General features: G+C 45.4%; 1 protein-coding gene across 1 annotated transcript in view; it reads right to left on the reverse strand.

The window, feature by feature from the left end:
- Positions 1-22,819, reverse strand: part of Dner (delta/notch like EGF repeat containing) — a 297,502-nt gene that overhangs the window by 102,419 nt on the left and 172,264 nt on the right. The window contains exon 6 of the mRNA XM_026396251.2: positions 9,075-9,228. Within this exon, the coding sequence (XP_026252036.2) occupies positions 9,075-9,228 (154 nt within the window). The remainder of the gene's footprint in view (positions 1-9,074; positions 9,229-22,819) is intronic.

Here is a 22,819-nt window from a genome sequence, read left to right on the forward strand (position 1 = left end):
GAAGCCACCTCTGTCCAGAGGCAGTAGAGGCGGTGCTCTGTGGAGGGCTTCACACTCTTGGCTGGACAGTCACAATATGAATAGCAGCTAATGTGTTTTAAGGGCTTACTAGGTACCAGGCACACCACATATATCATCTCTCTGAATCTGCAGATCAAGACTGGGTTGAATGCTCTCACCCATCTCAATTTAGAGATAGATCACTGAGAATCAGGAAGATTCAGTAATTTCCCCCAGGTCAAACAGAAAACGGGTAAGCTTGTTGCGCGGACAATCCAACTTCCTGCCCAACTCAGTTCTGTGAGCAAAGCAGCAGAGAATGTAGGGAGGGAGCAGAGGCTTGTCACAGTCATTCAGACAGCAGATGACAATGACTTGAATCAGGGTATTGGCCATGGGAAAAGAAGAGCAGAGACAGATGGGGAATCATTGTAAATAAAGCAAACCTGGTGGCTCTCCAAAGATCAAGCAGATGAGAGCGGCAGGCACAATGGCCCGGCTTCCAGTGTGAGGGAAGAGGGAGCTGGTGGCACCAGTGATTTACGCTGAAGATGCCAGGAAAGCCAGGCCCGAGAGCCTGCGAGGGAGGCTGAGGGAGGCTGGCACCAGGAACCGGGGTTGGTTTGAGTCAGGGGAGGAGGAGGAGTAAGCAGATGCATCGATGCCAAGTCCAGAAAGAATACTGGAGCGGAGGCAAGAGGCCAGGCTGGAAGGAGGGTCTGGAAGCCACCTGTGTGGTGACAGCTCAGAATGAGCAATGGCTACCAAAGGCAGAGAAAAGCAGCTGAGGGGTGGGGAAGAAGGAAGGCCTGGAGAGGTCTCGGGAGAACAGACACATGGAGGGCTCTGTGACACAGCCGAGAGGCACTCCTGATGAGGTGACTAGCATGCGCTAGGAGAGAGCCCTGGAAAGCAGCCAGAAGGACACGCCAATGACCTTGGAGAAGCAGTTTCACCATAGAAAGGGGAAAACAATGTGAGCGAGCGGGTAGGAAATTAGTAATGGTAGACCAACCAGTGTGTGCCAGTAATGGAGATGGAGAGAGAGGAGAAGGGGGGAGAGTGGGGAGAAAGAGAGGAATGTAGTGGCCAGCAGGGAAGAGGAGGAGAGGGAAAGAGGGAGAGGAGACACAAGAGGAAGAGGAGGAGAGGAGGCGCACACAGGGAAGCAGAGCAAGGATTCACTCAGTTCTCGTTTTAGTGACTGGTTTGGAGGTGGAGGAGACCTGGGCATCGCCGCAGACAGAAGCCAGGGGAGAGGTGCAGAGGGTCAGGAAGAGCCTCCTAAACAGCTTCCCCAAACGCCCTCCCTGTGGGGGTTCTTCCCCAGCCTCCAGATGATCCTTTCCAGAGGAGCATTCAGATGGCCTGCCCAGCTCACACCTCCCGTGGCTCCCTCACTCTCGGCCCAGTCCAGCTGGGTCCCAGCTCTGCGTCTCCTCCCTGGGTCACTTGGGCTTTGTACTCCAGCGCCTCGTATTCCCGCCTCAGGACCTGTCATGTTCTTAGAGCAAAAGACCTCACGCCAGGGAATCTGTCAACAATTCAATGCTCACAGTGCTGGGGGCTGGGAGCCCAGCTCAGGGCACCCCCCGACTCAGTGCCTGGGGAGGGCTCGGTCCCCACAGCCGGTGCCTCCCATGTGTCTTCACGTGGTGGAGGAGGAAGGCAGCTCTCTGGAGCCTCCTTTATAAGAGCATCAACTGCAACCACTAGGGCTCCACCTTACGATCTGATCACTCCCCCAGTCCCCAGCTTCCACTACCATCCCCTTGGTGATCGCGTTTCCATACATGGACTTCAGTGGACACGAACACTCGGACCCTAACAAGGGTGCTATTCCCTAGGCCTGGAATCCTGCTTCCCCTGGTGAAGGTGCGGCTCACCAGCTATTCTATTCAGGTCTCAGGGCAAATGCTCCCCTCCTGGGAGGTCTTCCCTCGTCACCCTATCCACAGCCCCATCCATTTCTCCTGATCTTTTTATTCTGTTTTATTTTTTCTTCATCACACCCATTGTTCTCTATCAACTACGCATGCACACACACAAACGCACACCAAAGAGCACACATGTGTGCTGTCTCCTCATCTCCTTCATGAGAACATGAAAACCATGATGCGGGATTTTGCTTTGCTAGCATTTGTATTCTCGGCACCCAGAAAATGGCGGACATGGAGTGGATATTCAGTAAAGGGTGGTCGAATGAATGACTGATCCTTACCACAACCTCTATTTTTAAAGATGAGGAAACCAACAGGACTTAGGAAAAAAGGACAGTCATTTAAGGTCACGTAGTCAGCTAGTGGAAGGGGCTAAATTGAAACACCATGTTACAATTTTGGTTTTGGTCTTCCTTCGTCCTAACTAGTGTTACCTCTGGGACCAAGAGGGCATAAAAGACCTTGGGGCGACACATTCATGACCTGTCAGAACTGTGAACACCTTCTACTCCAGTCACAACGAATGGAAAATTGACAGACCATTCTGTTTCACAGTGGAAAACACCCTTAGACTCTAAGGAACCTGAATCTCAGTGTGTCCCCAAAGCTCTATGACCTTCACACCTCAGCCTCCAGAGGCAAGTCCTGAGGTGTCTTCCGGTCTGAAACTCTGAACTCACCCACTTTTGAAAACTGTGCTCAGGATTTGCTAATGCACGTACTCCTTGAGTGGCATGAGGTTGGGGGCGAGGACCCACAGCTAATTCTGATCAGAAGGAGGTGACCCACTCCAACCCGACCATTCAGAGACACCAACGCTTCCCCCAACAGTCAGGGCTGGAAAGGGAAAGCTGGGACAGGAGCACGTGTCACACTCCCCTGGCCTCAGAGAGGACGAGATTTAAAAATAGGCTGAAATCACCAATTAGTCAGAACAATGTAGGGCTTTGAAGTTGAAAAATGCTCTGCATACTGCTAATAATATTTTGGCAGCACTGGTTCTGAGCACGCATCACAGCCATTCCTCTTAGAAAAAGAAAGGGCTCCTTGGAGGGAAAATTATATTCCTGAAACTAGAAGACTTTCATAAAACAAATTGTGATGAAAGAAGTTAAATTCCATCTTAGTCATGCATTGAGTGTCTGAATCCATTATATTAAAAAGCAAATGAAAACTAGAGGAGAGAGTTTGTGACCAAATCACCGCAGATTCCAACCCATTATATTCATGATCTCTAGATTATTCATGAATCAAAAATATCTATTGACACTTGACATAGAAGATAAAACAAAATATAAAAACACTGACAAATTTGGGTCTGCCTCTTCTCTGCTAAAAATAATATTTTCACTTACCAAGAAATGCTCTCCTCTCAGGAGAAACAAATGTTGCATCAAACACCCCCATGAATACCCTTTTAGGGGAACATTTTTGTTCTCAGATAACAACATTGTTTGAATTAATTTATTCCCCAAACAATTTTGCAAGATCAATCTTGCAACAATCAGAGCACAATAGAGTCGATTTTCAAAAGGAATGCACACTTCCTACTATTTGAGAGTCCTTATGTGTATCCGTTGCCTTAAAGGTCAATTAATTGATGTTAGTCAACTTGTAAATAGCTCTTCCACAAAGGAAATGTAATTTTTCCATAGAAAAATGATTTTTTTCAGAGATGTTTGGAACTAACTTATAGGCAAGAAGCTCCTCATTTTGAGCAACCGACCCCCTTTTTGGATTAAATTGCCTAATATTTCCCTCTTAAAAGGAGATTTGTTTGATGGGAAAAGCTGAGACGTAGAACCGTCTTGAACACATTTATAAAACTCAGCCTTCCAGGTGGCTCCTCCCCCAGAGAGAGCAGAGCAAAAGGGTCACCCACATGAGCTCTGGGGGCCACCACAGGACCTGGTCCAAGTCCGGGCTGTCACTGGCTGGTGCACCTGGCACGCTTTGGCCACAGGAGGTGTTCACCACCTTGGTTCCTCTTCCTAGACAGACCCTCTAGGGACTAAGTGACAGAATGCTGGCAAATGGCATGCAGTGGAGGTGACATATATAAGGCACCATCCTGAGACATGAAATGATCTCCGGGTCCCCCTTTCCCTTCAGCAGTAACTGTGAAGGGCACCTCTGGAGGGTGGAATCTTCCCAACAGGAAGGGACCTGGATCCCTGAGCCACCTTCTAGAGAGGAAGTGCCCTCATCAGACTGTGACACAAGCAGAAATTGAGCTGTGCTGGGAAGCCACTGGGGTTGGGGGACTTGGTCGTTCTTGCAATGCAGCCCAGCGTCCCTCTCCCATTCTCAGCCGAGTTACAAAACTCCCCAGTGCCTCAATGTCCTCAAGGAAGAAACCAGCATAATTCAGAGCATCAACTCATCCGCACTCGAGGATTACCCTTGAGAAGCGCTCAGCAGGGACCTGGCACGTGATGAAGTCAAGAAATAGTCGCTGTATGTGTGCCCACGACAAGGAAAAGCTTGTTGAAAGTTGGCTGGACGGAACGGGGACATGGGGGTGGGGTCCTGCAGGGGATGGAGCTGAAGAAACCTGCTCCAGAGAACAGCAGGAACAAGCCAAGGTAGATGAGCATGAGACTGAGGGCCGGGGTGGCCTTCCATCACCCCTCCCTCTGAAGGGACTGGTTCTAGAGCACCAGGAAGAACAGCACCCAGTGGGCAGGGAGCCCCATGTCCCCAGTTCCATGAAGGGCAGTGAAGGAAAGCTGCTGGGGGCGAGGGAGACCCGGCTCCAGGTAGGGTGGCTGAGAGACCCCAGCCCCCGTGGGGCCACCCGGGGGGACGGCAGCAGGTGAGAGAGGCGGTGAGAGCTGCCGATTCAAGGCGAGGGCAAGAGAATTTATTTAAACTGCTCTGATGAGGCAGTGGCTTTAAAATGTATTCAACGGGAAAGAACTTTCACATGGGGGATTTCTCTCACAGGTGGGCAACCCCAAGCAAACACCACACCTTTCGAGAACACCTCTTGATGCGAGTCTCAGTATGGAGACGGTGAGTTTGGGAACCTGTTTCAACTGTCAACAAAGCAGAAAGGCTCCTACATCTAAAATACACCTCACATTGTTTCTTGAAAATTGGGGAGTTTTCCAAATAACCCGATTAATAAGTGGGCAAATGAATTAAACGGACACTTCTCAAAAGAAGAAATACAAATGGCCAATAAATATATGAAAAAAATCTTCAACGTTAGTAACTAGGGAAATACACATCGAAACTACACCTAGATTTCATTTCACACCAGTCAGAATGGCAGCCATCAAGAATACAAAGAGTAAAAAATGCTGGAGGAAATGTGGAGAAAAAAAACCCACTTACACTGTTGGTGAGGTTCAAGTTAATACAACCACGGTCGAAATCAGCGTGGAGCTTCCCTGAACAATGAGAAATGAACCACCAGATGACCCAGCTACATCACTTCTTGGTATTTACCCTAAAGAATTAAAGTCAGCATACTATAGTGACAAATACATACCTATGTTTATAGCAGCACAAATCATAATGACTAAACTATGGAACCATCCTGTCAATGATGAATGGATAAAGAAAATGTGGTATATATACAAAGTGGAATTTTATTCAGCCATAAAGAAGAAGGAAATTATGTCCTTTGCAGGAAACTGGATGGAATTTGACAACATTTCATATACTGTGTATTTATAGAAACAGAATAGTTCTGAAGAAGAAAACTTAAGTTAACATTAAATATGAGATTGGGTCCCTATTGCACACCATAAAAACATAACTCAAATTCATATTGATTATAGATTTTGGTGAAAACCAAAAATTTTAAATGCTTAGTGGAAAATATAAAGTAATGTCCTTAGCTCTTTAGACAGGAAAACATAGGATATGCGGTAAGCTGGAACGTGTGTGATCAATCTTAAATAGGACGTAAAATACATAAACTGCAAAAGCAAAGTTGAAAAATATAGTAAGATTGTCCATTCAAAAGACTCTCTGAAGTCAAAAGACAAATTGAAAACTTGGAGAAAAATATTAGTATCAGAAATGAAGGGCTTCTACAAATCCACAAGAGCCACTCACACAATACAGAGGAAAGATGCAAAGAGCCAGGCACCGAGGAACATGTGCCTGTAATCCCAGAGGCTGAGGCAGGAGGATTACAAGTTCAAATTCAGCCTCAGCGACTATCTCAAAATAACGATAAAAAGGGCTGGGGATGTGGCTCAGTGGTTAAGCATCTCTGGGCTTACTCCCTGGTACCAAAAAACAATAGTGTGGGAGATGAGGGGAGAGAGAGAAAGAAAAGAAAAACAAAATGGAAAGACAAATATCACATACAAAGGCAATGTGTATAACCAACACACATGAAGAGAAGTTCAATGTCCATAATGATCAGTGAAACACAGAGATCCCATAAGATACTTACTTTGTACTCATCAGGTTGGCAAACATTGAAAGTCTGACACTACCAAGAAGTTGCAGATCCACAACATCACATTGCACACGTGGGTTTACATTTGTGTAAAAAAATTTGAAAAGTACTTTGACAAGACCTCCTTAATTGATGGATCACACATGTTCCAGCACATCTGGTGCTCATCTCTCCTCTAGCACGTACACACAGAAGACATGCACGAGAACGCCTATCAGTTCCCATCCACAGAAGGACAGATGAATGAAATTCCACATGGCAGTCAAAAAAGAATGAACTCTAGCAGGTGCCACAGCTCACACCTGTAATCCCGGCTATGTGGGAGGCTGAGGCAGGAGGATCATCGGAGCAACTTAGTGAAACCCTGTGTCAAAATTTTTTTTTAAAAAAGGGTCGGGGAGCTGGGGGTGTCACTCAGTGATAAACACCCCTGGTTGCAATTCCCAGTACCAAAAAAAAGTTGTCTATGCCTCAGTGACGTAGTATTAAGTGCAAGAAGTAAGGGCCAGAGAGGTGCAAATTGATGCTGTCACTTAATTCACACATGATACCATTTTCTAAAATTTGAAAATGATTAAAATAAAATGCTCATGTCATTTGCAGAAAAATGGATAGAACTTGAGAGCGTTATATTAAGTGGAAAACGTCACACTCAGAAAGTCAAAAAGTGCGTTGGCAAGAAGGAGTCGAAGCAGGAAAGCAACTACATCAGATTTCCATTGGAAAATGGCCCCTGTGGCCACCTGGAGAATAGAGCCACGGAGACCGTTGTGGTGACAGGGTGAGTGGGGTCAAGAGGGGATGAGACACCACAGAGGCTAGTCAGTGGCACAGGCAAGGAACAAGACAACTGGCCTGGGGGGGTGGCGAGGTGACCAAGGCTGCATATGAGAGGTCTTGAGGTGATAAAATAGAGAAAACCTGGAAGTAGAGGGAGTGGGACAGAGCAGGGGACGGGATACCAGGGTGACCTCGTAGGTGTCTGGTCACAGAAATGGATGGAACACTGTAATGTGAACTACAAGGTGCTGCTGCCTGAGGGGTTAAGTCTGGGGCCACTGAGCTGCGGGTGGCCTGGGCATCTAGACAGATACCAAGTAGGCAGTCAGATCCGTGGGTAGGAGGTAAGAGACTGCTATGGTTTGGATCTGGAATGTTCCCCAAAGGCTCACATGTTGAAGGCTTGGTCCCCCATGCAACACTGCTCAGAGCTGGGGCTCTGCGGAAAATCTGGGCTCTGATTTCCTCCATACAGAATCCACTGATGGATCTCTAACCGGATGGACTACTGGAAGGTGGTGGGCACTGCAGGTGGTAGGGCTTAGTCGGAGGAAATGCCACTGGGGGCATGCCGTGGAAGGGGCTGTCTTGTGCCTGGCCCCTTCCTCTGACCCTCTCTCACCACGCCCTTCTACCATGATGCACGCCTCACACAGGCCCAGGGACAATGGGGCTAAGTGACCAGGGACCGAACCATGAGGTGACATAAACCTTTCCTCCTCAGGTCAGGTTCTCTCAAGTTGGCTTCGTCAGCCATGAAAAGCTGACGAGCAAAGACACTGTACAGGACTGTCCGGATGAATGGGTTGTGCCCTAAGTTCTGTCAAGAAAGGAGGTCTGCGATCTACCAGCGAATGACACTGCAAAGCAAGTCCAAGAGCACCATCATGATCACTTTTTAAAACACGTCGAAAAATACTTCATCATCTGTCCAGATGATGGACACACAGACACACACCCCCCACTGGGTCTGGAGAGAAGATGCCACACCCCTCACCTCTTCCTGTGGTTTTATTACATTTGGATGGGGATCAACGACTGACGTGCTCTTGCTTTTGAACCCATACACTTCTACGTTGCTGAAGTGCGGTGATACCTGGTCTCCACAACCCGCTCAGGCCATCGCTCCCTCCATCCTCCTCCGGAATCCCCACCCAGGGGCAGAAGTTGGCAACAGGATGAGATGGAAAGAGGAGAGGTGACCTCAGTTTTGTGTCTTAGCTGACAGTGAAACAGGAGGAACCTGCTGGTGGTGTTCAAGCTGCGCGGAAACAGCCGTATGGAATGTTCACGGGTCAGATGCCCGCTGGCTCCCCCAGGGTGGGTCACCTGGTAGGCTGAGCAGTAAGGTGAGTGCCAGAGCAGGATCTGTAGGCACATGGCCACTGCCATCTCCTGGGAGTCACAGTGTGCCCAGAGGACTTCAAAGTCTCATCTAACATCCAAGATGTTACTGACCGAGGACTCGCCACAGTGTGCACAACAGCCTCCCACAAACTTGGGAGACCAAACGCATATAAACAAAAGGAAATGAACGAAAACAGGATTTGGTGGCTTTGCCTAACCAGCTTGTGTAGTTTATCCTTGATTTTTCTTAACTGACTTAACACAATCACCCGGCACAGTGCCAGCCCATGCTCAGTACATACTTACGAAATTGTTTTGGAAACATCGCGGACTCTGTTTGACCAAAAATATTATTTTCCCAGGACAAAAATGGTGGAATGCTAAAAAGGAAGCACTCAAAATCAGTAATCAAGGCGAGGGACAAGATTAATCCTGCCTCCATCCCTGATGACATGCAGACTGAGAGAATCAAATGAGGTCTTGGCGTCACCTTGTCCCTTGGCGGGACAAAGTATCATTTAACCAAACTTAACTGATGAGCACACATTCTACAGAGAAATGCACACTCTTAGCTGTGAACACCATACCGGGAAGGCAGAGGCAGGTGAAATTGCGCCCATCCTGCTTTTCATCGGCGTCCACACAGCTCGCCTGGTTCTGGCAGGGCTTCCTCTGGCACGCATCAAATTCTTCACAGAACGTGCCCACGTACTGGTCCTCACAGGTGCAGGAAAAAGTTGCCTAGAACACAAAGACCCAGTGTGTGTGTTACCTTGGGCTGTGAAACGCCGAAGCTCAAAATCGCCATGTCCTTTTAATAAAGATCCCAGTGCCGAGTCCGTTAATCACATCCCTTATGTCATAATCTGGTTAAAAATCCCAGCTTTACAAGAAATAGTACGTATTTCTTTGCAGTTTAATTTGAGACATTTATTTTTACACTTCTTTATTCATATTTATCCCAGCCATTTTCAATCTTCCTAAAAATAAACCTGGAAAGGACGACATGTTTTAAGCTAAAAATGAAGTTTTGCTGGCCTGACATGGAAATGGCAATCATGCTCGAGCAGATACAGTGTGCTCCAGCCATTAAATGAGATGTCACTCCAACCAACTAAAATCTTCAGCAGAGATAGCACTTGCAAAAAAAAAAAAAAAAAAAAAAAAGCCACCAACATTGTGCTCAGACCATCCTTCCAGGGCACTGAAAGAATTTGCTGAATTACTCTCTAAATTGACCTCAGTGTACAGTCCTGCAGACTCCCTGAATGCAAAGGACAACAAAAGGAGTATAATTCAAGTAAGTATTTTGTGTGGTTCATTACAGTCACATTATCTTAGCAAAGGACTGTAACTCACAGAGTTCCAAAGCTTATTTTTGAGGTGACTGCAAACTCCAAATAAAACGGGGCCTTCCTGCTCCCTTCTTAATGTCACCCTGAGGGTAGTGACAGGTCTGAAACAAACCACCAATGTGGCCTATGCAAAGCAATGTAGATCACTACAGGAGACTTCATGCAGGGGAGAGGAAGAGAGGCAAAAGACAAGCCTTACATTAGCAAGCCTTACCACCTAAAAAAAAATAAATAAATAAACAGAAGCACATTTCTCAATTCTGACCCCAAACCCTACTGTGACTTGCAGGAGACTGCAGTGGCCAGACTCTGATGCTCTGGAAATCATCTTGATTGACTTACTGCTCAGTCTCCTGGTCATACACCCTGTGGCAACAAGTGTTCAAAACTTTACTGTTCAAAATTCCACCCACGGCCACTGTCCCACCCTCCCTTCCTCTCCCTCCCCTCAGCCTCCTACCCTAACCTAGGTCAGCCCAGGATCACGACCTAGTAGCCCACAGCACAATCCTGTGCCTGTCTGCCTTTGGAAAGAGGAGAGGGTTATTCATAATTCTCTTTAATATGTTTTGTCTCAAGCATGTTTTATAATTCTGGTACATTTCTTGGTAAGTTTTCTGCTGCGTAGTTAAGATTTTTTTGTAGCTATTGATCACAAGGCACTTCCCCATCCCATTCATATGGCACCTGTCATACTTGCTAGTGATCATTCCTGACATGTAAGATGCTAGGGTTTTGATACCAGTTGTCACACTGAGCTTTCATTACGGGTCAGAGATTTCAGCTGATTCTCAGGTTTTTTTTTCTCTCTCTCTCTCTCTCTCTCTCTCTCTCTCTCTCTCTCTCTCTCTCTCACACACACACACACACACACATACACACACACACACCCCTCCATACCATCTGCAACTCTATCATCTTCTCTTCTACAGAGACAAAGGATGTATCAGAAATTTTTCCAGAATAATTTTGACCACAAAGGGATATTTGTGGAATGGATCACAAAACAGAAAGCTGCAATGATTGCTGAACATTATCAAATGTCATTTCTGATTTCGTAGAAATTATCTATTGATTTCATCTGTGCCTTACTAATATATGCATGGAATGGCTAGATTTCCTAGTACTGATTCACTCTTATGCTCCTGGAAGAAATACCCACTTAGGTCAGTATGCAAAATGCTTTTCATGTGGCTGGATTCAATTTGTGGTTAGTTATACTTCTAGTGCCTTCTTCTCTCCCCCTTCTCCCCTACTGACTCCCTTTTAAGCAAAACTATCCTTGAGCCTGAGGTTATGTCTCACACTATCAGAGAATGCCCCTTGCACAAGTGACTGAATGGACGGTTGTTGGACCCCAACCTCAGGCAACCAATTATGAGGCCAGGAAATAAATCATGACATTTAGCTTGACCACACTGACAGGTTTTGTATAGGTGTGTTTCTGTTGTTGATTGAACATATTTTTGTTAAGGAAATATAACACGTTCTTTTGATTTGCATAACCAAGTCTCCTTGAGTTTAAGAACACAGTCTTTGATTTTATCATAGAAACGACTGGAATAAAAGGAATAGACCTCCCTCTTCAGTTACAGCTGTATTTTCAACTTGTATCATCTCTCTGTGCTCTTCTTGGAAATGGAAATTCTCCTGCATCCTAGCAGTAGGTTGCAGACACCTCTGGCTTTTTATCATGTGAGCTTGTTCCCTTTGTGTGTCTGTGTGGACTTAGTAGCTGGAAACTGGATGAAACTGCATCAAGAACTGTTCCAATTCTCTCCCTTTACATAAGAAACTTCTTTTTCAGAATTGTCTTCTAAGGAAAAATCTTGTCCTTGCTCAAATGCCCAACAGAATACATGTTGGATATTTGCAGGAGTCCTGTCTGGAGTCCTTTGTGCACCGAAGATTTGTGACCACCTTTGAAATGTAAATGCTGTGCACGCCCAGTGCATACAGTTCCAAAGTGGGCCTCTGTGTCGTGATAAATTACTATATGCCATTGGTTTTGGCAGCTGTCTTCTCAAATTTACTTGATTTGTATCCAGGCATTCCGTGCTGCAGATAAATTTCCTTGGTTGTTTGAGGGATGTATTTGCATATAATTCATCCAGTAGTCACAGAAAATATGTCGCTTTTGAAAATAAATTATTAAAATCCCCAAATCAAATATCATCGGGTTAGCTTTGATTGGATTTAAAGCTGAAACAGAAGCTACACATTTTGTTTTGCTTTATTTTAAACAGGAACCTTGAAAGAGGCTTTAAAAACTGCTAAAACAATTGCTTTTGACAAAGCAAAACACTGAATTGTTTCTTAAACCTTGATTGATGAATGGGGCAGGAGACGAACAGATGTTTGCATATCCACAACCATAAAATTTTGGTTAAATCATTGTGTATTCTCTATTCATGTCATCCAGAAAGTCAGATTTATTTCTGAATATATTTTCTAAGAACAAAGAGCTTCCCTATAATATTAAAATGTTCATTTTGATAGTTTTAAAACTGTTGACTTAAAAGAGATTGTGAATGTTCACTACAGGAAATTACGTTTATTAGTGTATTTTTGTGGAAAACTCTACTGATCACTGCAAAGTGTAAAATGTTGTACTGTCCCTGACAGATTTAACCCACTGCCTATGACAGCCCAAATTTAGATCCAATTAATTCCACCAGCATAAGGGACAAAACAGACTTATTTGAAAGCAGTAGTTCAACTAAATTACAGATAGTTCCTTGAAAAAGTATGAGATACATATATAAATATAGAAGTATTGTTCAAGTAAAATGAAAAGTGACCTTCAAAGATTAATTTTAAAACCCAATACAGAATCTCAATTTTCCACAACAGCTTGAAGTCAAATATTCCATTTGTACGTTAATGAAACTTTCTCAGTCAGTGGTAGCAAGTTTACTTTGAAAAGTTTTAGGTTAAAGAAAAAATTCATTCATACATGCACTCAGTTATTCAGCCATTCAACAACTATTTACTGAGCACCTACTACCTCCCGGGATCCATCCTAGGAGTCAGGGTCAAAAAAGTGAACATGCCTCTAATGCAGAGTATATTCTAGAAGGAGTGACGGACTAGTTAATGGCATAGTGGATCAGTGACAAATGACATGAGGAAACAGAGAGGGGAAGAGAAGTGGGGGTGGGGTATGAATTTTAACCAAGGTACACTGTCATGGTGAGGAGTGAGCAGAGAGCTGGCGGAGACGAGGGAGGGTCTGGGAGAAGATGTGTAGGCAAAGAGAAGAGCCCAGGCACAGACTCCAGGTAGAGCAAGCCTAGTACTTTCAAGAAAGATCCAGAGGCCAGTGTGGCTGAAGCAGAGCAAACCACGGAGTCATGGGTCAAGACAAATGAAGGGCACAACGGTCATGCAGGACAGTGGTTCTCAGATGGGCCATCCACCTCCGAGGGCACATTCAGCACTGTCTGGAGACGCTTTGTGTTGTCACAAGGAGGAGCTTGCTGCTGGCTTTAAAGGATAGAGTTAGAAGAGAGTTAGAATGTTGCTGCAGAACATCACCGGAGATGCCACTGTCCAAGACAAACTCATAATCCCCCTCACTCAGTGGTCAAGCTATGTGTCAATACTGTGGGCACCAGAGCTGTGGCGAGGGACAAGGACACAGTGTTCTCAGAGCTTATGCACTAGTGGAAGAGACAGATGCGCTCTAAGATAACATCCTAGAGTGACACCAGATACATCCTGTCACCTAGTGACAAATGGTTTCAGCAAGCATAAATCAATACATGAGGAGACAGGACGATGGTGGGGTGCAAGGTGACTTTCATCTCTCATCCCCCTGGCAGCCTTGACCAGCCTAAACCAGATGACACCGAGTTGCTATTTCACCTTACTCTCTCAATAGCGTCGTGAAGGGACACCCGTTCAACCCTGGAAGGCCTTTAGCATCAGCCGCTGTGGAGAACAGTCCGTACTACATGTCACGTGGTTCTGGTTTATAAAGTTTGACCCAAGAAAATCCACTCACGTTAGTGCCACTCATTTTGCTAATCTGAGACCTGGTGTTTTGTCCTATGAACAGTTTGTGATACTTTGTTTTTTTCCTTTTGGATTGGCTCCGGTGGCTCAGAATCTATTTAAACTTCAGCCTTCGCTCTAGGGAGGGCTGTATGACCTGTAAGACTATTTCCCCCTCCTAACTGGACTATGGCCATCTAATTTATGTATTGCCTCAGACTTTTTGGTATTTGTCTATTTAAATATTTTACAAAACATAAAGCTAAATGTATAAATTAATAAGGGTCCTTGGAAATCTGGCCCGAGCCTACCTTCAGTTTCATTCTTGGTAATTTTTACCCGTCAGTAAAGTTTCATTGTTGACTGACAAATTGTCCCACAGAGATAAGTTTTCTGAGAAACTGTATTTCTCTCTTTGAGAATCTGAATTTATAAATTCTATTTCCTTTTTATTTTACTTAAATAAAGTCGACTTATTTAGGAAAATGGACTTTGTTTTTGATGTCCCAGTGATATCAATATGAACATAAAAGTCCCAGAAGACTACACACTGATTTCCTTGTTTATAAAACTTGCTGACATGGAATTATCTCATGAATTGTCGCCACCTCTGTCAGGTGGGTATTACTGGATCCATCTTAGGAATTGACCACAGTCTCAACAGAGAGAGCAGATAAATTATTTCGGGTGCCCCTGTTGGCAAGTACAAAGTCAAGGCTTAAGCCACTTTGACTGAATCCAAAATGTTCCCTTCACTGCCTTCAGGGCCTCAGGTTCAGGACACCCTTGACCTTTCTCCAAAAGAACTGCAAACTCACCAGCACCTTAGTTCTGACTGCAGTTTGTCGTGATTTCCGCCTCTTCCCTCCCTGCTAGGCTGCCTTTCTGAGCTCTGCATTACCGACTCTCTTTTTGATTCACTGATTCTAGTTTCCCAGAGTCTTGGGAATCCTACCTCATTCATTCTCAGAAAGTGCCAAAACAGAGTGCAGACGCCGCTTCCCAATGGCTGAAAGTATCTCTTGTACATAAAGTTCTCCATCACCCGTGAACAGACTTTGGGTGATTCCTGGCCGGGACTGGAGGCTTCGCGGTCTCGGGCTGTCCTTACTCAGACACGATGGGTATTCACTGAGTGGAGCTGCCGCTGTCCACGATGAATTCATAATCCCACTCATTCCCTCATTTAGGGCTTAGAGGAGGGTTCTGTCAGTCCAGGTCCTCTTCTATTTCCTTGTCTATCTCTGATAACCTTGGCTGTTGTTAAAATAGCATCCTGGCTGCCCTTATGTTCCTTGACCACACATCTCATATGAAAGGACCAGCCTCAACCAGATGACAAAGAGTCTCTAAACCTTCGAGAACAGAGAGGAGATGATTCAAGCCACGTCTTGCTGACACCTGGCTCGCTCATAGTTAAACGTCTGGCCACCTGCAAGGTTGACGCTCTGCCTCATGAGTGGATGACCTTGGAAGCTGGATGACATAGATGTGGTCATTTGCCAAATTACCCTCCCAAACTTTCATATGTGTTTGACATTTTCCATAATAATTTTTTTTTTTATTGTATGAGTCTGGCTAAGGACCAAGAAAGGAAGATAAAATGTTGAAACATTGGAATCCACGGTGGCCTCCTGTGTCCAGCTCCTCCTGGGGAATCCGCTCTGGCACTTGCTGGAGGCAGCCTGTGGAGAAGTCTGTGTCACTGGGTCCCCAGATGTGAAGTCCCGCTCCGGAGACTCAGTTCATATCCAGTGCCAAGAACAGCTCTGCTGGCCTGAAGGGACCGACTCATGTTCCCCTGGTAGATACCATGAGTCACATTTCCCTCAAAACAACCCAGTCTGCATGAAGAGAAGGGTCAGCCATTCCTGTGCCAAAGAAGGTCTGGCCGCCTCTCAGCCTCCCCTGCTTCGGGGGTCATGAGTGGGGCAGACCCAGCCAGCCCTGTGCGGGAAGAGAGGGAGCCCCACTCACAGAGCAAGAGTAAAATTTAAAGGCCTCGCACGCAGCACTGGCAGGGTTAGGAAGGAGAGTCTGTTTCCCAACATTGGAAAGTTCTAGAATCCTTCTACTGCAAAGTTTTTGGAGGAGCTCCAAGAGTGACTGTCTGTGGAGATGTCTCCAGGAATAAGAATTTCACAACCCCTGCAGATGAGAGCTCATGTCCCTCTCAGAAAACACTGGGAACTAGACTGTGAGTCCTCACTCACTCAGATAGAAGGGCACAGCTAGACCCCAGCCTGCACCATCCATCACCGCCAAAGGCCTTGACCCTGAATCTTTGGAGACAGAGGCCACGGTAATCCTCATCCAAGGACTCTTCAGCAGTGAAACTACATCAGGTGGTCACTGGGTCTGAAATCACAGAGCTGGCAAACTCAAACACACAGGTGCAAAATAGAAACCACTGCATGCATTTGTATTTGATTAAGCATAGCCGAGGTCTAACTAGAAAGGTCAGAGGTCAGTCTAGCACACCTAGACTAGATGGAATTTGCCTTTCACTAATCCCAGACTGGGTATTTCGAGAGGCAGAAGGGATTATTTGGATGCAGAATTTAAGAGACTTATCTGAAAATTCTATTTATAATGTGCAAGTGCCTAGGAAAGTCTTTTCCTGAGCTGAGACCACACAAGAACTCCTGGAACCCAGCCACGGCACAAATTGTTGCCTTTTGGGGGAAGAGAGTACTCAAAGGAAAACTTACTATGAATTGCATTTTTTAAAATTTTCATTGGATGCTGGGCACAGCGGCGCACGCCTGTAATCCTGTGGCTAGGGAGGCTGAGACATGAGGATCTCGAGTTCAAAGCCAGCCTCAGCAAAAGTGAGATGCTAAGTAACTCAGTGAGACCCTGAATCTAAATATAATACAAAATAGGGCTGGGGATGTGGCTCCATGGCCAAGTGCCCCTGAGTTCAGTCCCCAGTAATCCCTCCCAAAAAATTTCATCTGTTGGCTGGGTCCTATCTTCTATTATTTGTTATATGTGTCATTTAAACAACATACTCATAATGCTTATAGCTTACAATTTTATTTTTTAGACATACCATTATTTTTCCATTTGGATTTATTAACTGCAAATATAATAACTGGTTAAAAATATATATAAACTTAAGCTGGGCACAGTGACGCATGTCTGTAATCCCAGCTGCTTAGGAGGCTAAGGCAGGAGGATCACAAGTTCAAGACCATTCTGGGCAACTTGGTGAGACCTAAAATAAAACATGTTGGGGATATATTATATAGCTCAGTGGTAGAGTGCCCCTGGGTTCAATCCCCAGTATTGTAAAGGATAGTGGGGGGCAAGGGATGGTGTGGGAAAGCAAACATACAGACCATCTGAGCATTAAATTTGAGACTGGACATTTGTGAAATCATATAATGCATTCCTCTGGCTTAATAGTTAAATTTTAAATAACAGTAGCAATAATGAGAGTCCTGCTGTTTCCTTTGAAAGGACAGTGAATTTTACTTTAATAGGCAGGGGAGAGGAAAGTAAAAGTCTTTTAGGGAATTTCATAAAAGCCTTCCTGCTAAATCCAGATGTATGGATTCACAGAATGGAGATGTTCAAAAGCATTTTCTAAACATCTCCTAGAAACTGATGTATTCTCAGCATCTTGGGGTGATCACAATTAGGCATAAGATTTCTATGCCATCAGTTGTGTTCTTCAATTCACTAACTTCCGGACATTTATTTGTAGCAACACTCTAATCCAAAAAGTAAAGTTTGACCAAAAAAAAAAAAAAAATAGTCACTGAAAATTCACCTTTTATTGAATTTCTCTGGAAAGCCTGATTCCACAAGCAAATGCATACCGTTCTACTTTCTTATTCTAAAATTCCATTTAGCCTTCAAGTCATTTCCTTTGCTACATCAAAAGAAAATTGTAAGAAAAAAAGCTTTAAGAAAATGGAAATTTCTGTATAAATTATTAATGAGAAGGTCTTGCTGAGGAAGGGTGATCCTTCCCAACCTCCTCCTGAGGTTACCTCTGACGGGAGCAGAGATGATAAGCCAGTGGTAACTAAAGACGGAAAGTTGGTGGAGACGGGGCAGGCACAAAACTGTCATCCACTGAAGAAGTCCCCACGTTTCAAGTACCACATGGGGGTGATCTCCCTGAGCCCCCTAAGGGCCTTGCAGAATAAGTATTATTTTTCTATTTTATCAATGAGGAAACAGATCAGAGAATTTAAGCAACTTGCTCAAGGTCACAGGGCGCAGATCTGGTCTCCCTGTAAAGACATTATTACAATTTAAGACATTCAGAAATGCAAAGAATTGGGTACCTAAGCAGGAGGTGCCGGTTTCTAACAGATTTTGAGAAAAGTAGAGAGAGGGGCATTTGAGGGGGGATGATCTCCATGGCTCTTCCCTCCTGGATCTGTGGCCCGTGAAGGGCACTAACCCCCACTGCCTCTGTCCCGGGCACTTCATGTCACTCCAGGTGCTAACAACCATCTCCTGGGGCTCTTTGCCACTCACGCTGCCTGAGTCTGCTGGGGATGCCACCACAGAGGGCCATCCCAGAGAGAAACAGACTGGGTGCCTGGAACACCAGAAACTTCCTGCTCACGGCTCTGGAGGACAGAAGCTGAGATCAGGCGGGCAGGGGCGGTTTCTTCCCACTGCCTTCGGGGTGTCTGCACCTGGGCTTCCCTGCGTGTGTCTCCACAGCCTCCTCTCATCAGGACCCTGTCTTGTCTTGTGCCATGAAGCCCTACCCTGTGACATTATTTCACTTGTTTGCCCCTTCAAAGACCTCATCCAGATAAGGCCACTTTCTTAGGTCCTGGAGATTAGGACTTCAACATGGGAAGGGGCAGAATGAGCCCATAACCCACTCTTACTCCTCCAGCTACTTCCAGAATGCTGCTGTCAGTCCTCCACAGAGACTTGACGCTTGCTACATTCACCCCCATTATTCTAGAACATGTACCCTATTCTGAGAGCGACTCCTGTGTGAAGAGATAAGCCTGCACACAGGGGACATGCGAGAGCCAGGTCTAGCTAGTCACCCCTGTCATCTTCGCCATGAGCATCCAGGAAGGGCCCGGCTCTGCTCAGAGGGCTCTGTACACTGCACAGATCCTCAGAGACACCTCAATATGTTGCTATTGCCATTTTATGCTGGAAGAAGCTAAGGCACAGACGAGTAAATGGCAGGCTCATAAACTGAAGGGTGGAAATTGAGTGCAGGGAGTCTATTCCAGGGCTGCCCTCCACGTTAGAAGAACTTGACTCAGGTGACCATGGAGAAGGAGTAAGAGATAATACCACCTGGTTTGCTGAGAGCCTACTCCTGGTTCTTCTCTCTTTCCCTTCCTTGGGCAAGTAAATGTGTCATTCATTGCTTTGTTTCCTGTTGGGCCCCACTTCAATAACAGAGGAGACGTGCTACAGCCTCAAGATGGTATCATTTATGTTGTACTTTTAAATCAAGAGCTCTGTAATGTTTGGAACAATCAATAAAAAAAAAAACAAATTTAAAAGACAGAAAAAATAAATAAATAAATAAAATGTAGCTGTTGAAAGAGCTAAAATAATTATGTAAACTAGTGCAGCCATTACGGAAAAAAGCATGGAAGTCCCTCAGAATGTTAAAAATAGAACAGGCATCTGATGCCGAAATCCAGCTGCTGGGTCCATATCCAAAGGAAACAAAATCAACATGTTGAAGATACATCAGTGCTCCCATGTTTACGGCAGCACCAATCGCAAGAGCCAAGACACAGAATCACCCTAGGTATCCAGCAACAGACGGATGGATGAAGAAGTGTGGTATGTATATACAACGGAATGGTATCCGGCCTCTAAAAGGAGGAAATTCTATGATTTGCAACACCCTGGGTGAACATGGAGAACAGGACGTCCTGTGAAATAATCTAGATACAGAAGGACAAATACTGGATGCTCTCCCTTGTATGTGGAATCTGATCTCCGAGAAGGACGGAGTAGGAGGTAGCTACCAGCAGCTCAGGTGATTTGGGCAGACGAAGATGTTGATCAAAAGGTGTATCATTATAGTTAGGAGAGGGAAAAAAGTCGAGAATAGGCAAATGGAGAGAGACAGGAAGTAAATAAGTGACCTCCTGGGCTGGGAAGAAAGGGAGGGGAGAAAACAGGTGGGGCGGGATGGAGAGCAACGGCCCTGGTGACGGAGCCTCTTTCTTAGGGGAGCAGAGGCTCTAAGCCTGACTGTGGGGATGGACGCCCCTGTGAACAGAGGACAGACCACTGGACTGTACACTGGACTGTAAGATGGGGAACTGCTCAGTAAAGTTGTCCTAAAAAACAAAATAATATAAAGGACATTCAGAAACACTTGTCAGTAACAAAGGGGTCTGCCACAGACAGCCACTTAGATAATTGTGTCAGTGACACAGGATAATAAAAGCCAACCATCAGATCTCCTAAACACTGGGTTCAGGGACTCCGACGAAGGTGAAGTCTAGAAGCTGGGCTTGGGTGAGAGCATCAAATCCCTCTCTCTCCTCTTCACTAAGACGGGCCTGGCCCTTTGCAGACCTTGGAGACAGGAAAGGATGACGTGCTCAGACAGATGTGGATACCAGGCAGGGGCTGCTCCTGTACCTGGCCCAGGTAAAAGGGACAACACCTGACGCTGATAAAGACACTGACTACCCAACATTCTGATTTCTCTGCACTGATCCTTAGTCCAATTCTAAGTGACAGCTTTTGGCCTTTGGGGAATGAACCACTGAGTTCTCGAGACATTTGCCACCACCTGAAATTCCAGACCCTGAGGGAGGTATAAACAGGAAAGTTCTGCCTGTGTGGCACCCACTCTAAGAGCGAGGCTGCTGCCTGAGAACGCCACAGTGGCGTGGGTGCTGCTTTCCTCCTCCTGTCCTCCATTCCTATGTCCCTAGTTTCCTTGGGCTGTTTAACACACATGGCCCCTAACGCCACAGGCCACAGCTCACTGACGTGTGTGTCCCCATTCCCATTCTAAGCCAGCACACCAGTCTCCCCATACACATCTACACTTTACCCCAGCTTCTCTTTCCTGTTTGACTCACAATTCTCATTGGACTCAGTCTTCCCACATATTTTCTTCTTCATAGGTTGTTTTACAGTGATGAGAGCAATTCCTTGTACTAGGTATGGCCCAAGTCAGCATGGGAGCCCACTGAATAGGAAAATCTGGTATTTGGGAACTTCCAGTGGCAGTGCCACTGGTTAAGACCACCCAGATACATGTGAATTTCTATTTAGCTCTGCCAAAAAGGTCCCACACAGCACCAGAGATGGGGGTGACGTGCTGAAGCCACACAGACTCCCAGAGATGGGTGTGGTCTGCCAAGATGCCCATCAACCTGTTGACTACCAGACATCGTGAAGCAAGACTCCACCCCTGAAACCTTATCCCTGCTTTGATGCACCCCCTTCAATAAGCCACCAAAGCCATTTTTAAATTGTTCTGTGCCAGCTCCTACCAGGACTGGAAGAATCTTTCAGCTGCTCTTCTTTAAAACCTACTCTTCAACTCCACCTTTTATTTCTTTACTAATTATTTAAGGCTTTAATTTTCTCAGGTAGCTTATACCCTCTTGGGCAGGATAAAGGACCCTGGTGAGGCGCTGGCAGCCTCACTATATGAGAGTGCATTACGTGCTTTTGTGGAGAGCCTCTATCAAATACAAAGAGAGATCATGAGCAAACATGACAGTAAAGCCTGACAGAGAGGTGACACAGATCAGTCATAGTTCTCCTATAGAAGTAAGAGTAGATGCTTCAATATGGAATATTGACATTGAAGCCTCAATTCTAAGAGGTTTACATAATCCCTGACACTATGAAATTTGACTGAACAGGTCTCAATATTTTAAAAATTCTTTTCATTTTGTTATAAAATATTTTATCTCTCTGGAGTCTTTGATGTGATCAACGCATCTCTTACTTGATTGAGTCTATACCCACATCAATTGAAACAGCACCGGCAAAGGTGGGCAGGTCCCGTCATTCATGTTAATGAAATCTCAGCTCGTTAAACACTCATTTCTGTCATTTATTATTAGAACAAAAGGCATGTTGTGTCTAATAAATGTGTTTCTCCAGAACAATCAGAAATGAATTATTTTCATAATCTCTGGCAGAACTGCATCCAAATATCTAGCTCGGGAGTGGCAAAGGAATGAGATGAGCTCACAAATAAAACGACTCTCGTTTGCCTTCAAGCCGTTTTCTTCATCTATAATGTTCACGAGAAGCAACTGCCGTCTTGGGATCACCCAAGTCTCTGGTGTGAGTAAGACGGACAGGCAGCAGAGTCGGAATGGCAGAGCCTGAGCTCGCTTGCTGGCTTCCTTCCAGGAACGTCTTGGTCAACGTGTCGGATTTTAACCGGCTTGATGCTTGTGACTCATTTAGGGTCCCAACTAGGACATTGGGTTTGGGCTCTTTTATCCAGAAAAAAAAGAAATCCATGCCTCGGTTCCCTACCTGATCAGGAAAACGTCCCGTCACAGGGCTGGGGATCTGGGAGTCCTCAGGCTGACACAGATCCACTTGGATGCGGGGAAACGCGTTTAGCTTACGTCCTCATTCTTGTGCACGACCTCTGGCAGAAGTCAACACACCCTGCAGCCTGGCCTCCAGTCATACCCAGTCCTCAGTGTGGAGGCCCATCTCAAATCCTTTCTTCAAATGATAATTTCTAGAGGTTCATGTGTTCTTTAAAAAAGGGGGAGTCTTATAAACTGCCCCAAATTTCTGTCCTCTCTGAAGGTCACACAGCTGGGCTTTTGCTGTGGAATGAAGCTCCAGTCACTTGTTTCACAGATGAGGCCTTTTTCCCTAGTGTTTCTAAGGCTCCTTCGGAATAAAAGCAGTTTTTATCTGGCGTAACATCTGCCTCCAAAGAATGGCTCACATATAGCCCGCCTTTGCCATTTCTGAACTAGGAAGAGATGCAGATTTGCCAACAGGTTTTTCAGATCTCACCT

The sequence above is a fragment of the Urocitellus parryii genome, chromosome 1 (assembly GCF_045843805.1).
Source record: "Urocitellus parryii isolate mUroPar1 chromosome 1, mUroPar1.hap1, whole genome shotgun sequence".
NCBI lineage: Eukaryota > Metazoa > Chordata > Mammalia > Rodentia > Sciuridae > Urocitellus > Urocitellus parryii.